Below are 17,356 nucleotides of genomic sequence, written 5' to 3' on the forward strand. Positions count from 1 at the left end.
GAAACAAAACGAGTATAATGCCAAACACTGATGTCAGGATAGATCTTGGAAGCATACTAGATCCCTTACGGTGAGATCTATTATACTGGGGAATATTCTTCTCAAGGGAAGGGAAGGTTATTTATGACTGGACAAAACACTAAAAAGAATAATATAGAAAACAGTTCTGAAATGATGCAGTGACAGACTAGAACACCTAAGAAGCCTAGTCCATTTCTGATTTCTATGATTAAGTTTGTCAACAAGTTTTCATTATGCCAAATGACCATGCAATGAAAATACCCTCACTTCCTGCAGGGTTTCTGTCCACAAAAAATATCTGAAACAATACCAGTATTAAGGTTAGTGGTATCTTTCAGGTTTGGTATAACTACTACAAAGTGAGCATTCTTAAGGATTACAAATATGCTAATATATATCTTCTGATGTCCTGAGTTCCAGTCTAATCCTTTCACTACAAACCCATCTATAGCACTTTTCATTCAAGGATTGCAAAGCACTTGACAGACATCAAGACCCAGTTAACTTCCTGCAGAAATGCCTGTGCCATGGGAAACCCTATTTTGGTGCAAGGTTTTAAGGGCCCAAGCTTCAGCACATAGTCACTTAAAAGAGACAGTGATGGTGGCTTCATGGTAGGGGTATGGGGCAGGGCCAGGCCATGGAAGCTAGGAGTTCAAGCCCCTGCTCACAGCTTCCGATAGACAAATGCCAGCATTTTGAAAGGGATATAAAGCCTCATGTTTTAGGCTGTAATCCAATCTTTGAAGATTAGGTTTTAGGAAGGAGATTTTGAAATAGTTGGTTTCATGGGAGGAGATTCTCCCACATTTGACTACTTTGGGATTTCTCGCATCTTCTTCTGAAGCTGGCCACTGTTGAAGCCAGTAAATAGAACAAGATGGACCACAAGTCTGACCCAGCACATTACAGAACAATAAAAAGAGCAACTCTTAACAGTTGATCATTTAAATGTCTTGATGGGCAACTTATTCTTTAGAGCCAGCATCTGACTAATTTTGTGTGTATTTTTGATTTGTCTGCTTTGAACATCATTCAAAGTTCAACATTACATACCAAAATAACACATACTATAATAACTTTTGAATTTAACAGCTTGCTAAACTATCTAGCTATTTAACAGATCTTCCCCCAAATGATCCAGGGTATCTTTGATCTCTGTTGATGGCACAGTCCTACAAAGTTGTTGTTTTCTCTCTCTTTTTCAATCCTTTTTGTATTCCCAAAAGCTTGAAATTTAATCAATACATTTTCTTGTTAAACCCAAACGAGGCAAGCAAGAAGTGTATTGATGCATGATCAGAATCCTGCAATAGGATTCATACAGAAATAGAACTTCTCCCTATGGGACCAGAGAGATGGAAGAGTTTTCTCTTGTTATTTCTTCTAATGTAAAAAGTTTAGGGTGGGATTTTCAGAAGTGCCTATGTGACTTAGGATCAAAACTACTACTGACATTCAAAAGTGCTTGTGCTCCTAAGTCACTTAAGTGCTTCTGAAAGCCACCACCCCGCTGTTCAATTCTGTTTCTGTAGGCAATTACAGGAATATAAAGAAATTACTAACTTTAGAAACAGAATTATTCAGAATACCCATTTGTTATGAGGAAATAATCCTACCCAGAGTGGGCAACAGAAAAACACTTCTTTAATTATAATCAACTATGATAATATTGGCTGAGAGCCAAATTCTGCCTTGATTTGCATTCCTAATTTTCAATGGGTGGTATAGAATCCAAACAAGGGCAGAACCTAACTCTGTGTGGCACTGTCTATCATTGCTATCAAGGAGCAAAAGTGATTAAGACGAACGAGAATCAGAGCAGCAGCAGGAAGGAAAAGAGGTTATCAAGTTTTTAGAAGTTGAAAAATGGTAATTAAAAAAGATGATAATATCATGACAATCAATTATCACTCCAACCCCAAAAGAAAAATAACCAACATGAACAACAATAGAACAGGAAAGCACATGCTCTCTCAAAGCATTGAGTGCCATGTCATAAAGCTGAAATGATATACCAAAAAGAATAATTTAGGCAGAATATGACAAAGCTACAAATATGCCCCGGAGAATGTAACAGCTGCTCCATTTCACACAGTTCTGCAGTCTCTGCAGGTATTTTGTTCAAATTCATTTTTCTCCTACTACAGATTTAGAATATTATCAAGTACACCAGATGCTTATGTTATTACATCATTTTCAAATTGCTCATTTATCTTAAGATATAAGGCAAAAAGAGGGCCAGCCAGGTTTCCTTCTTCCAAACCTGAACACAAGCAGCAAAGACTGCTGTCTAAATAATATATAACAATAAAACCTGACCAAGGTATCAACCAACAACATTCAGAAAATGTTGCCTAGGTTTGTTTATGCTAAGATTTTACGCACACCACTAAATTCTCCCCCATATTTGCACAGCAACATGTAAGTAAGCAAAAGCACAGTTTACACAAACACACAAGTGGACCAGTCCCGGTCCCATTTAAATCTGTGATCTGAGTAAGATAATTATCAGGGCCCACGTGCTGAAGACAAGCAGCACTTATTTTTGTGCAATACATGGCTTCCAAGAAAAGCAAAAGCAAAACAATTTTATAAAATTAATCACTCTATCCAACAATACCATCAACTTAAAAAAGAAAACTTGTCTGAATCTTGTTCCTACTGCTTGATTCAAGCAATCTACAATTACTATAACTGAAATAAAAGGGAGGAAATCGCCTTTTTTAGTTCACTTTTGCAGTTGACTGCACTTTGTGTATCACTTTCTTCTGATTTGTCTTTTGTTTGTTTTACATATACAGGTGGCTTTCATACTGACACAGGAGAATGAAAAACGTTTTAAAAATAGGGCATGTGGTTGTAAAACCACAAAAATTATCAGTTGGACTCAGGAGCATGGGTAGTACCTGAAATTTTTTTAAATAATTTATTTAATGACTAGATTAGATTTCAAACTGACAGCATTCCTGTAAACAAGGTTTGCTTTAATATATTTTGCCTTCTTCCTCATAATTCTTTCATATTTTGGAGATCAATAAGAGAGCAATAGAACCTCTAGTTCAATGGTGCCCAAACTTTTCCTGTCACACCCCCTCTTACCCATAATGGAATCTGTACACACCCTCCCCGCCTTTACTGCACAGTTGGCTCAGCAGAGGAGCTTGGGCTGAAAGCAGAGTTGGAGGGAGAACTGAGGATGGAGGAAGAGCTGGGGCTAGAGGCGGAGCTGGCCTGGGGGTGGAGAAGGAATGAGAGAGGAGCTGGAGGAAAGGGAGCAGAGGGTGGAGTGGAGCTGCAGCTGGGGCTGAGCTAGGGCTGGAGCTGGGCTAGGTGATATTCCCTCCTTCCATCCCGTGGGGGCTGACTTGGGTCCCGCCGTGCGCCCCCAACAACATTCCTCTGTACCCCCCTAGGGGGGCACACCCCACAGCTTAGTGACCAATGCTCTAGTTCCAATGACTGAAAGGAAACTAAATTGAGATGGAGTCATCACTGCACTAGTCTGTAAATCTACTTTTACTTACCTAACCTTTTCCAAGCCTTCCAAACTAGATTTTACTGACTAAATGAAGATTGCAGGTTTTTTTAAGATCTCTTAAATATATGAATGAAGAAACAAAAAGTGTGGTTGTCTCAGAATTTTAGGAAGAATGTTATAAAGAATCTGCAAATAAAAATGGAAAATTCCATCTTAATATGTGTTTAGCGTACCTGTTGCCCAGACCAAGAGAAGTATACAGCACAAAGACAATAAAAACCCTTCATTTCTTCTGCTCGTATTCCCTTAATTCACACAGCCGGCCTACAATGCTTCATTCTGTGACCTATAGCTACCAAGGAAACCCCAAGGAGTATGGTGCTGGCCATGAAAGTTCAGTTAATTGCATTTCTGTAGAACAATTTAAAGTTTCTTAGAACAATTTTAATTTTGTTTTTAACATAGAAGAATGTTTGAGAAGGTGCTATATGTAATTAAACAAAAGTGAAATGTATTTTAAATTGCTTGTATGCTTTTCACAAGACCCAAAGGATAGCCAAAAGAAAACAACTTGTGTGTGTGCAGTGTATAAATATAGACAGAGAGAGGTTATTCTACAGTCAATATTGCGTTATTTATCTGTATTATTTACACACAAAGCATTATTTTATAAACACACTATAAACTGGGTCAGAAATGTAGCTGATGGAATTAAGAAAACTCAAGCACAGGTGCAGGTTAAATATCACTTTAGTCAGTGAAAATGGTGCACCACAAACACCCCTTTTCTGAAGACAAACTAATTCACTATTTAAATAGCATGTAATAGATAGACCGTAATGTTAGAAACACTGTGATACCAAATAATACATATTGGTGATATTATATTAAAAAAATCAATCATAGATACTGGTGTGATATAAACAACAATGCGCTAGTAGTGACAAAACTACCAGCAGAGCTGGAAGTTGGAGCCATTCTATTTGAAGGTCCGGAAAAATCTGGATGCTTACAGTGCAGACGAGAGAAAAGTGGAGGCTGATGGTGCGGCTGTGGTGAAGGAGCGATAACCCACAGAGCAGAGGAGGGTAAATCTAGGACTTATTAAATAAACAAGGAGAACCTAGTAACTGAATTATAACCTCATAATTCACAGTTAACTGTTTATTCCATGAGCAATACACTTTAGAGGAGCCGTGTGTGCGCAGACAACAGGTAACATATACCCTTTGTCAGAGCCAATTCGAACAAAGCTGGGACCTCTTGCAAAATCTTGGGCCCACAACTTCAAGACTAAATGCAGATGACCTCTCTCCACCTATTAAACTCTCTTGTAAACTCAGTCTCAGGAGAGGGTGTATGTCCTTGCAGAAAGAATAAGGAAAATGGTGGATGGAAGTTTCCTGTTAAACAGAAAGAGACAGAGGGAAACCTTTGCTACACTTCCCAGGGACATTTTTCCCAAGAGTCCTTATGCTATCACCCTGCCTCAACGCTCTCAAACAGCACAAAGCAAATCATACCCAACACCACGTGACACCAGACCACAAGCAGGAGTCATCACATTATCATAATTTAATAGCTAAAGCCAGAAGGGATCATCCAATCATCTAATCTGACCTCCTGCACATCACAGGCCATTACATTTCACCCAACTATCCCCATATTAGGCCCAAAGAATGCATAGATTTCAAGGCCTGAAGGGACCATTGTGATCATGTAGTCTGACCTCCTGTACCACACAGGTCATAGAACTTTCCCAAAATAATTCCTAGAACATACCTTTTAGAAAAACATCCCATCGTGATTTAAAAATTGTTTGTGACAGAGAATCCACCAGGGCCCATGGTAAATTTCCCAATGGTTAATTACTCTCACTGCCAAAAATTTACACCTTATTTTCAGTCTGAAGTTGTCTAGTTTCAACTTCCAGCCATTGGATCATGTTATAGCTTTCTCTGCTAGACTGAAGAGCCCATTATTAATTATTTGTTCCCTATGTAGATACTTATAGATTGTAATTAAGTTATTCCCTAACATTTTCTTAGTTAAGCTAAATAGATTGAGCTCTTTGGCATAAAGGCATGTTTTCTAACCCTTTAATATTCTTGTGGCTTTTCTCTGAATCCTCTCCAATTTATCAACACCCTTGAATTGTGGGCACCAGAACTGGACACAGTATTCCAGCAGGGGTCACACCATGCCAAATATAGCAGTAAAATAACCTCTCTACTCCTATTCAAGAATTCCCTGGTTTATCCATCCCAGAATTTGTAACTTTAGTTAGACCAAAGCATTTCAGTCCTCATGAAACTAAACTGTGTGCGATAAACAGAGAACAGGAGAGACCAAGGTGCTAGCAATGCCCAAATGGCCCTGCAATAATAGCGCATTGATTAGGCGAGATATGACCAAATATGCCCATAATCCATGGTGTTCCCACAATGTGGAGCCTTCCTGTGACTGTAGGTTTGGCAACCTTGTCTGAATCAGCCATAGGCCTTTATGATTGAAATTACTGAACTTTGGAAGCAGTTCAAAGAAATACAAGTAGCATTGGACTGATATTAGTTATTGACTCCCGGATCATCCTGCCCCTCTCCTACCATGCAACCTTTCAACTGCCCAACCTCTCCCTCTGGCATTGCCTTCTCAACTTTCACTTCAATAATCCCTTCCTCTCCCCAACTTCAACCCAAAGAGCCCCTTAACAGTTTGTAATACAAAGAACTAACCTGACTTCCAGCTGCCAATACTCTGTCCATGTGGTTTGAATGTTACACCCTTTCCGCTGTCCTTCTTATGGGTTTGTCTTTCAAGGACTCGAGTCTGCAACCATCTAAGAACAAAAGAAATTTTATGCATGACAGCAGTCCTATTAAATTCAACAGGGTTACTTATTTGCATAAAGTTACTCTGGCGTGCAAGTGTTTGCAACATTGGAGCCTTAGGACAGTGGTTCTCCACCAGAGGTACGCAGACCCCTGGGGGTACGCAGAGGTCTTCTAGGGGATACATCAATTAATCTAGATATTTGCCTAGTTTTACAACAGGATACGTAAAAAGCACTAGTGAAGTCAGTACAGACTAAAATTTCACACAGACAATGACTTGTTTATACTGCTCTATATACTATACACTGAAATGTGAGTACAATATTTATATTTCAATTGATTTATTTTATAATTATATGGTAAAAATGAAAAAGTAAGCAATTTTTCAGTAATAATGTACTGTGACACTTTTCAGAGTAACAGCCGTGTTAGTCTGTATTCGCAAAAAGAAAAGGAGTACCTGTGGCACCTTAGAGACTAACCAATTTATTTGAGCACTTCATCCAATGAAGTGAGCTGTAGCTCACGAAAGCGTATGCTCAAATAAATTGGTTAGTCGCTAAGGTGCTACAAGTACTCCTTTTCTTTTTGTGACGCTTTTGTATTTTTATGTTTGATTTTGTAAGCAAGTAGTTTTTAAGTCGGGTGAAACTTGGGGGGTACACAAGGCAAATCTGATTCCTGAAAGAGGCACAGTAATCTGAAAAGGCTGAGCCACTGCCTTAGGACATGCATTTAACTTTAACAATTCTAAAAGTCTAATTAGGTTCAACTTTCCAAATGCAGGATACCGTGTTTTGGTTAAGAAGTACCCTTCAAATATGTGACAGAGAAGTCTATCACAAGCCATTTAAAGACACTGATTCTGCATGGAGAACCAAAGAGACACACTCTTGTTGAGGTCAGTGGCAAAGGTGTTGGAACAATTTCTACAGTGGAGGTGCTGAGAGCCATGGATCCAAACTGTAAACCCTATATATGATGGAAACCACTTCAAGCCAGGGGGTGCGGTAGCACCCCAGCACTCCTAGTTTCAGCACCTAGGGTCAGTGGAGTGCCGGGCGGGCACAGGGGTCAACCTGCATGGTTCCCAATGCACGAGGGATCTAAGTGAGGGAACTTTCAAATAATTATGAGTAAGGATCCAGTCCTGCAAACATTTACACATATGTATAAATGTTTTCAAGATTTCCCCAGTCCTGCAATCAGGTTTGCAATCAGACCCTTGCTGAACCAAATTTAAAGCTGGTTTAATTTTTCAGGAAAATTTCCTCACTATTGACAAGGCCTGTGGGCTTGACTGTGGTCTCCCGCCAGTACAAATCAAGAGTAGTTTCACGGGAGTTACAGCAGAATAAATCTGATGTGCATTAGTAAATAAGCAAGAAAAGCACAAAAATAGGGTGTTTTAGGAGCTTCAAAGATGTGCAGGGGAAAGTCTCTCTTTTCAATATTTTGTTTGCAGGATTAATAATGTGCATGGGACAGAGTGCTCTGGTTTCTAATGACCTAGCAAACACCGTGTAACATTTCCTTACGAGAAACAGGAAGTGAACATCTACAATGAAGATTGTAGAGCTGGTTGAAAAATTGAAAAGATTTTGTGGGATACTTTGAAAGCTTCCATTTTGCAGGGACCAGTTTTCCATGAAACTTTGAAACTTTCTAAAAAAAAACAAACATATTTTTAGCCAAAATCTTGTTGGGTAAACTGAACTTTTAGCAATGAAAATGTTAGGCAGCACCTTGAAACACAATTTTGATAGAAGTTATGATTTATAAAATGGATAAAAACATCGTGTTGCCTGAAAAAAATAACAAAGAGGTGACCAGTTTTTCCTGAGCAGGTCCACACGGGGGAGAATACATTCACTATTCATCAGAACACTTTTCACTTAACACAAGTATCGGAGGGGTAGCTGTGTTAGTCTGTATCCACAAAAACAACACAGCTTCTACCCACTTTCACCCTCTGGGAGGCAGGGAGCAGAGTTAAGGGTCTTTGTTCTGAGCACTTCACTGTGCAACCTGGGCACAATACTCTGTGTCCCTAAATACATCAAACAGGAACACAGTAATATTCATAACGCGGGGGGTGGGGGGAAGGTTGGGGGATGTCTCAGGCCCAGAGCAGCCCCTCGGGGGAGGCTGTGAACGCCCATCCCCGTGGCCGGGAGGCTGCCCGCTAGAGGCAGGGCTGCACACAGGGGAACCACGCGGCGGCAGCGATCCTAGGAAGCGCCTCTGGCCCCTGCAGCGTCTGGGCCCCCCACCCTGCGCCCCGCTGGGGACCGTGTCCCCACGTGGGGCCCCGCACGGACCCTCCCAGCCGCCACTCACCGTCCCCCTCAGCTCTCTCGCCCCGCGGGCTCGCCGCTGTAGCTGCCCGAGCCCCGCCTGACACGCCGCGAGCGGAGGCCGCCGGCCGGGACCGAGGCGCAGGGTGCCGACCAGCAGAGCCGGAGCCGGGCAGGGGGCGGCCCCGGTTCCCGCCCCGCCCCGGGGTCCCCGCGCCCCAGCCCGGAGCTGAGGCGGCCGCATTCAGCTCAGGCTCCTGCGCGGACGGGAGGGAGAAGGGGCCTTCGAGCGAGGACCCGCCTGCGCCAGCAACATGGCGGCGTCCAACCGGACCCAGGTGCTGCGGCTGTACCGGGCCCTGCTGCGGGCGAGCCAGCGCTTCACCGCCTACGGTTACAGGTGGGGCACGGCCAGGGGAGACACGTGCCCGGGAACCTGCTGAGGGGTGGGGGAGGCCGGGGTCCCCCCCCAGGTCCCTGCGCTTTGGAGGGGCGGGAGGGGGGCCTAGGTTCTGTCCCCCATCCCCCGGCTCTGTGTTCTCTGGCGGGGGGTGCAGCTCAGGTTCCAGGCCCCTTCGGGGGGGGGGCGGCTACAGGCCCGTTCCCCCTCCTCTCCCCCACCCCATGCGTTCTCCTGGGATGGAGGTACAGGCCAGGTTCTCTTCCTCGGGCCTCCTGCATGAGGGTGGGAGAGACAAACCAGTTTCTCCTGTAGGCCCACTTAACGTCCCTGGGTGTGGGGAGCACAGCCGCGTTCCGAACTCAACAGCTCTTTCTCCAGGGGGAGCCTCAGCCTGGCACTGGGTGGGAGCCGAGCCCGGGTTCTCTAGCGCCCAGCTGAGCCCCCTGTGTTCCACAGGGGAAGGGCACCCAGATTGGGTTCCATCCTTTGAGCCATTTTTTTCTGCCCCAAGTGCTGGACGTGTGGCCGTCTCTTCCCCCCATTGTATGGGGTTTATGGGACGGCTGCATGCCAGACCCTGGCCTTCCACCAAGAGGACATGTCTAGGTTACTAGGGAACAACTGGCTAGCTCTGTGCCTGATATTACTTCTAGCTACCCAGTCCACTTACTGATCGCAATGATGATAGGAAGTTAATTGGAGGAGTTCCTTTATTTTAGATAAGACTTTCAGTTCTGGTCCTTCTTACTTTCATGTACCACCCTCATGTTAACCATTTTAAAGCGTAGAAATTATGATAAGATGTGCACTTATATTGGATTCTTGCTAGTTTTCACGTAGAGATGCAGTCTTTCCCTTTTTTCAGTGAAATGTCTTGGTTTTGATTAGTCTGTCTCTAAATACAGTAAAATGGGAAATATTGTCTAAAAACAATTTTTGCTATATGAATTTGAAAACACTAAAAACAATGGCTACTTCTCGCAATACGCAAACAGTAGCACTTGCCTGCAGACCATCTGGAAGCAAGAAAACAATTCTACCTGTTGGGTTTTTTTTTTAAATAAGACACCCATCAATGAAGTATATGAGCACGTAACTAAAATGAGACGCTGGTAGTCTCTTCTGTTTCTAAGATAAACAGTTCTACAGCATCTTTAGGACTCACATAATATGGTATTGTGGTATCTTAGCACAAATTTCATAAGGAATTACATTTATTCTGAAGGACAAAATGCTAAAAGTTAAACTCACTGTTTCATGGATTTAGTGGGAGGATTTTTAAAGAACATATACTGTTGCTTATGAGTCTATGCATTGAGTGTGAATCGTCTGCTACCCTTTCCCTATTTTACAGTCTTACATTTTTTCCAGAAATGTTTACATTTAGAGTCAGACATGGAGTCGAATATTTTTGTATTGCTTCTGTCTTGCCTATTTATGAATGGCAATGTACATGTTTTCATAAACATATTCTGAACTTGGTCTCCCGATACCACAGTTCCTTCTTCCAATCCAAAAGTTATTTTGTTGCCATCACTGTGAAGAGTAATGTTAGTTTCAGAGTTACTGAGCTCATTACTGATAGGCTTTAGAATAATAATGCACAGGATCATCTCCAGAGTCTGGCAATAAAAATTATGGAGTGCTCTGAAGCCCAGATGTGTGGGCCATGTTTTAATAGCAGGAGAGAATTTAGTAGATAGTAAGTAATTTCATGTCTGCTAGTCTGCATGCATGTGGCCTAAAGAATAAAGTGTGATTTAAGACGGTAGGAAAAGAATCAGAAGGTGGAAGGTGATGTTGAGGTGTCTAATAGCAATATACTTGGCAGGAAGCATCTATGGTTTTTTATTTGGTAAATAACTTGTTGCATAGGTGTGTTTTTCTTGGGTTTTAAGTAAAAAATAAAAATCAATATTACAAAGGTCTCAGCAGACACTTGCAACAAGTGTAAAATATAGTTTTTGATTTTAGTTCAAATTTGGATAAATTCAAGATCTGGAGAATCGGGGCTTACCTGTAGAAGAACAGGAAAACACTGTGAAGAACTAAAAATGTCTTAATTAACATAAAGATCTTCTAAAAGGAAAACATTGTGCTTCCTGCTTTCCCCCAAAAGTCTGGTCCTTTATAGAAGGTGCCAGATGGGCCAAAAATGAAGGAGTGAGGGTTAAATTGCTGCACTCTGAGACCGTTTGCAGGCATAAAGAGTAAAAAGAGAGTAGTCTAAAGAAGCTGCTTACAGATTTTGAGGCCTTGCACCCCAAAGTTCAGAAGGATCAGAGGGAAATGAAAGAGGAACTTGTTCATAGTTTATTACATTAAACTTGAAGTGGGTGTCCATTTACTTTGTAAACATTTGCAGAAATTATCAGCTGATATCATTTATTATTTTTATATTGCAAATTATGTACTGGGTTCCCTACAGATTTACATACTTTAAAAATTAATCTTGCTGAGGGGCTTTCTTGTGCATGCAAAAAATAAAATAAAAGACTACACCTTTCCTGCCCAAGGGGGGAAATGAGGGAAGGAAGTAGTCTTTGGTGGGGAATTTGAGAGTAGATAAAGATTTACTGTGACCCCCAAATTGTGAAAAGCAAATAATAAACAGCCTTCCACATGCACTTAGTCAAGGAGGCTATAAGATTCTGCCAGCTAAGACATAGAATTGGGTGGTGTTAATAAATTGATCATACTGATTATGATAGTCTTAAAAAATTCTTCTGTACTCTCTCAAATATAAAAAGCAAAATTATTAGTTTTCATGCTGTAGAAACAATTTTCTCTCATAAAAACATTTTGTTGTAGCATGCTGTTTGAATGTTGTTTAAATCAACAATCTACCTCTGGTTGAATGTTCTGAAATTTATGATTCTGCTTCAAGCAAACTTCCAGTTGTTTTGGTTATTTCTGTGTTTTGTTTTATGAAACATTATTAAGTTGTCACATTTTGCATCTATTTTAATATCCCCATTCCTCCTCCTTTCTTTGCGCTTTCAGCCCATTCTCCTGGTGTTTGTGTTCTCCCTTTGCTCCTATCTGTAGTATCAGTGTCTGACACGTTTGCATGTTTTAGTAAAAAGTAATTGCTTTCTCCCCTGTTGGCCAGGTACAAGTGCTCCAGACCTTGGTTTTATTCTGTTTTGTAACATAGTCTGATACAGACTAAAACTGATAATGCAAAAACAGAATGCCACAAGCTATCTCTTGATCCATTGTTTATATGTAGTAAATCTTTCTGACCCTACATGAATAATGGGGATAAATTAAGTATCTAGAATCAGTCAATTGTATCTTCTCTGCTACCCTGAAACTTGAAATATAATTCAAGGTAAATTGAAAAACTGGGACTTAGATTAAACAAGGATGTGAGAGGAAAGAGAGAAAATCATTCTCCCCCTGGTGAAAATCTTGGTTTTCTCCATTCTGTGGATCAGCCTTGTCAATCAGTTTACCAAAATTTGATCTGCTAGTCTTTGAGTTTTATATTTTTTAAAAAGGATGATTTTATAACATCAAGAGATTAAATTGAGACAGTGTTTATGGGCTTCCTCTGACCTAGGTGTTCTCTAGGTTTCTGATACATGGGAGGTTAGTGAAGTTAAGCTCTCCAGGCTCTACTCCTGGTTCTTCCACTGATTCCAGTTTGGGCAAATTACTTAATTGTCTGTACCTCAATTTACCCATTTCTAAAGGTGATATAGTCACCTACTTCACCAGGATGTTGCGAGACTTGTATTTGGAAAGTGGAATTTGTTATTCAGCGTTCTCCTGTGTAAGTTTTGATTGGTGAGTGCCAGATCTCCTGTGAATAAGACTGATGTTCTTGAGTCTTGATTCATAGAATGTTGCTTGTATCTAATGTATCATTGGGTCCCGATTCGATGGTGACATCAATCCTATGTTGAAACAGCTGGTACCAGCACAGTATGTCCATGATCCATCAACTTGTGCAGAAAAAAGTGCTGAGAAATTAATGACATTTTTATCCTACATTCAGTCCAGTAGTCAACAATGGACACTAATTTATTTGAGCAGTTGGCCATTTTTAGTGCCTCAAAGGCCTAATGCAAATTCTGGTGGTGCATAGAGCTGTTAATGTGCCTGTTCTCATCTTTGGATTTAGGCTTTGGATATTTGGGCCATCCCTAATAGTGGCCTGGCCATTAATTTGTGTGTGTCGGTGCACAAGTTCATGAATCTAATGAAAGAGTGAGCCAGTTTCTTTTCATGCATCAGCAGAACTGTAAGCCATAATAAAGACTAGAATATCTTTATTCCTGGTTATAGATAGGGCCCTACCAAATTCACAGTCCATTTTGGTCAATTTCACAGTCACAAGATTTAAAAAATAATAAATTTCATTATTTCAGCTATTTAAATCTGAAATTTCAAGGTGGTGTAATTGTAGGGGTCCTGACCCTTAAAGGAGTTGGGCTGTGTGACCGGGGTCCCAGTGGGGGACAGCTGAGGTCACTCAATTAGGGTGAACTGCAAAGAATGGGGCAGATAATCCCCAAAGCTGGTGAATATTTTAAATAGATTAGATTTACCAAGCCAGCATAAAACAGCTTCTTTATTACCTCACTGGTTGCCCGGAAGCCAAAGCACAGTTCCCTTGAAGTAACCTAGCCTCAGGCCTCCATCCAGGTACCCAAGTCAAATATGATGAAGATTTCTGAAAATCTTACTTCATCATATAAAATAAAAGATTTTACCAATCCCAAAGGATCGGACACATTACCTCCCAGGTTAATGAATCTTCCAGATCTTACCCAAATACATGTATACAGCCAATTCTTATTAACTAAACTACAATGTATTAAAAAACAAAAGAGAGAGAGAATATGGGTAAAAGATCAGCATACATATAGATGTGAGTTCAATTCTTGAGGTTCAGATTCACAGCAGAGATGGTGAGCTTTGCAGTTGCAACGAGTTCTTTCAGAAATAGTCCATAGATTATAGTCCAATGTTTATATTTCAGGGTGGTCCAGTCAGCATTGGGATCTCAGTCCTTGTGGCTTAGGCTTCCCCTGCATGAAACCTCAAGCAGATCTGAGATAAAAAGGATCAAGACCCAAGGATCTTTTATACAATTTCAGGTCTTCCTTGACAAGTTGTAGTCCCTCGGGCAACAATAGGGAATCAGGGCATCTTTGAAGTGGATCCATCACTGGTACTTAGCTATACCAATTAACATAAGACAAATGCCTGTTCCTCCACCATTCACTGGTGATTTGCTATACATTTCAAAGAGAGATGAATACAGAGATATCCCATGTTAACAATCCATTTAAATACTAGGATGTTCTTTTGATCTCTGAATTATCAGAATACAGCATAGACAGGGACTGTTGATTACATTGTTGAGCATTACCTATACATATGTAAATACACAAAAACACAAACATTATCTCCCCACATATCTTTAAGGGTTGAATCTGAGTAATTTATTTTGCAGGATGTTTAATCCTTTCTGGCCATGCGTCACAGGGGGGTCGCAAGGCTATTGTAGGAGGGATGCAGTACTGCTACCCTTATTTCTGCGCTGCTGCCGGCACTGCCTGGAGAGCAACGGTTGCTGGTTGGGAGCCCAGCTCTGAAGGCAGCGCCGCTGCCAGCAACAGCACAGAAGTGAGGATGGCATGGTATGCTATCTCCACCCTTACTTCTGCGCTGCTACCTGCAGAGCTGCACCCTTAGTCAGAAACCACCACTGTCCAGCCACCCAGTTCTGAAGGCAGCATTGCAGAAGTAGGGGTGGCATGATATGGTATTGCCACTCTTACTTCTGTGCTGCTGTTGGTGGGCGCTGGCTTTAGAGCTAGGCGCCCGGCTAACAGCCACCACTCTCCAGCTGCCCAGGTCTGAAGGCAGCAGAAAAATAAGGGTGGCTATACTGCCACCCCCCTAAAATAACCTTTGTGACCCCCCTGCAACTCCCTTTTGGGTCAGGAGAAACACTGGTCTCCTCCATTAAATCTGTATGGTATAGGGTAAAAGCATACAAAAGACCAGATTTCATGGTTCATGATGTGTTTTTCATGGCCATGGATTTGGTAGGGCCCTAGTTATATAGATGTTTGCAGTGTTGTAGTTGCATTCGTCCCAGAATATCAGAGACACAAGGTGGATGAGGTAATCTTTATTGGACCAACTTCTGTTGGTGAAAGAGACAAGCTTCTAAGCTATACAGAGCTGAAGCTTATTTCCTAGTCCTAGACCTCCTCACTCCCTGCATATCAATTCAACTCTAATAATTACTTTCCTAGCAACTTGGCAATACATTTCTGTCATAAAAGTTTAAATTATTCCCCTAGATAAACGTCAAACTATAGCTTTCAGTGGAAAAAAATGTGAGACAAAAAAACAAAACCTGAATCATCTAAGCAGCTGAAGGAGACTGAAGGCCACAGCAAAATCTAGACCAGGATATCGCAGCGCTGAAAGAATTCCTCACAGACCAACTGGATTCAATCTCAAAAGATATTTATGGCATCTCTAAAGATGTATGTGACATAGAATCCTGAATAGCTCACTTGGAAAATGAGCTACCAAAGACTGCCATTGAAATCAGGGAAATTAAAGAAGAAACTGTGTCCTTAATTCTTAGACTACACCACCTGGAAGAAAAACAGAATGACCTAGAAAACAGATCTCGAAGAAACAACTTTTGCCCCTTGGGTATTGTTGAGGGTCTAGAGGGGAAGAATATTATCAGCTTTCTTCAGAAGCTGCTCCCTGACATACTTAAATTGGACCCCTAGCTGCCCCCATTAGATATTGAAAAGGCTCATTGAATGCCTGGTACTAGAAGGCAGGAGTCTGGCAAGCCCAGACCTGTCTTTAAGCTGCTGAAGTTTAATGATAAAGTAATGTTAATGAATGCTGCCAGAAAAGCTGAAACCCTGATCTACAAAGACCACAACATTTCTTTTTTCTGACTTCTCAGCTGAGCTTAACAAAAGGAAGGCTGCATTCAGTGGCATAAAGCAAATCCTGAGGGTACCAACGTCAGATACAGCATCAAGTACCCATCCACTTTCACTATGGATTTAGCAGGCGCCACAAGATTTTTGCAAAACCCCCTTTGAAGCTTGGCAGACATTTCAAAGACAGATTAGATTTGACCAAAAATAGCAGTCTCTTTTTTTCATCATGAAAAGCATACCTCAACAAGTTTAAAAATCAGTTTTTCCTATGCATCCTTGTAGATAACGGTATTATCACTTACATAATCTTCCAGCTCCTAGCAGATAACCAGCTAGATTGAACTCTTCTGTTGATCTCCTTTGGAACTGAGCAATACAATAACAACAACTGTATAGTACTGCAATGCATAGAGTAATAGTTTAATACTAAGATTGGGTTTACAGCACCATCCACTGACTGAAGTATTAGCTGCACTAACCATCACAACTTGCATGGATAGACAGCGTCTCTTCACTAGCTCTATCTCTGATAGATTGTGTTTTGGTGACCACAGGTCGCATGGAAGTCAACATTCCTGATTTGTAGACTGTAACCTAAACCTTAAATTGCACTAGTTTTTATTCAATTTGTCCAGGGCATTTGAAATACTATGAATATGATTTTATATTGTATTTTTCATATTCAGATTTTTTACTAATTTATATTTGATTTAACAAATCAATTGTAAACTTACACGTGATGAGTCTGTATGTATTTGCATATACTTATGTGCAAGTATACATAAAATCTTCTGTACTTAGAATACATTTTACATCTTCTAGGATACCTAATGGTATTTACAGGGTAATATTTGACTTAAAATATATTTGTATTTCGAGATGTTTAGACTATTATTAGATAATATAGGGAGAGGAGAAGCAAATGGAACTGAAGCCATCAAGGATCTGAACATGTCCACACTGGCTTGTTTTAAGTCTGTTAACTTTTGTGTGTGTTCTGTTGCAAATATACTTTGGAAGACATATGAAATTTAACTGTAGAACTTTTTGTATACCTGAAACTCTTAGAGGCTCAATTAAAGGCATAAAATCATTCAAAACTAACCAGTATCTCATATTTATAAATACAGACCATATCCTAGAGATGTGGTTTTACATATTTCCACATTGATATTTATCTTAAGGTTGTATATCTTAATGTATCTTTTTAAAACTGTGCCATGAATGTTCTTAGTGTGTGCTCCTGGAAGGTGAGGGAACTTAACCTTCCAAAAGAATTAAAATCCTGAGACACCTCAGATTAAAAAAAAAAAGTACCAAGTTGCTTTATTGCAGGAAACTCATCTAGCACAAATAGATGTCAGTAGAATCAAGATGTGGGC

At 40.8% G+C, this 17,356-nt stretch overlaps 2 protein-coding genes across 4 annotated transcripts in view; one reads left to right on the forward strand and one right to left on the reverse strand.

The window, feature by feature from the left end:
* The window catches only part of FARS2 (phenylalanyl-tRNA synthetase 2, mitochondrial), a 361,477-nt gene extending 352,674 nt beyond the window's left edge, over nucleotides 1-8,803 (reverse strand). For all 3 annotated transcript variants that reach the window (XM_074944919.1, XM_074944920.1, XM_074944918.1), the window contains exons 1-2: nucleotides 8,677-8,803; nucleotides 6,238-6,341 (exon numbers count right to left, since the gene is read on the reverse strand). In XM_074944919.1, the coding sequence (XP_074801020.1) occupies nucleotides 6,238-6,267 (30 nt within the window). In that variant the 5' untranslated portion in view covers nucleotides 6,268-6,341; nucleotides 8,677-8,803. The remainder of the gene's footprint in view (nucleotides 1-6,237; nucleotides 6,342-8,676) is intronic.
* A 23-nt stretch (nucleotides 8,804-8,826) lies between these two features.
* The window catches only part of LYRM4 (LYR motif containing 4), a 140,714-nt gene continuing 132,184 nt past the window's right edge, over nucleotides 8,827-17,356 (forward strand). The window contains 1 exon segment of the mRNA XM_074944921.1: nucleotides 8,827-9,033. Coding sequence (XP_074801022.1) covers nucleotides 8,948-9,033 — 86 coding nt within the window. The 5' untranslated portion in view covers nucleotides 8,827-8,947.

The sequence above is a fragment of the Natator depressus genome, chromosome 2 (assembly GCF_965152275.1).
Source record: "Natator depressus isolate rNatDep1 chromosome 2, rNatDep2.hap1, whole genome shotgun sequence".
Classification (NCBI taxonomy): Eukaryota; Metazoa; Chordata; order Testudines; family Cheloniidae; genus Natator; species Natator depressus.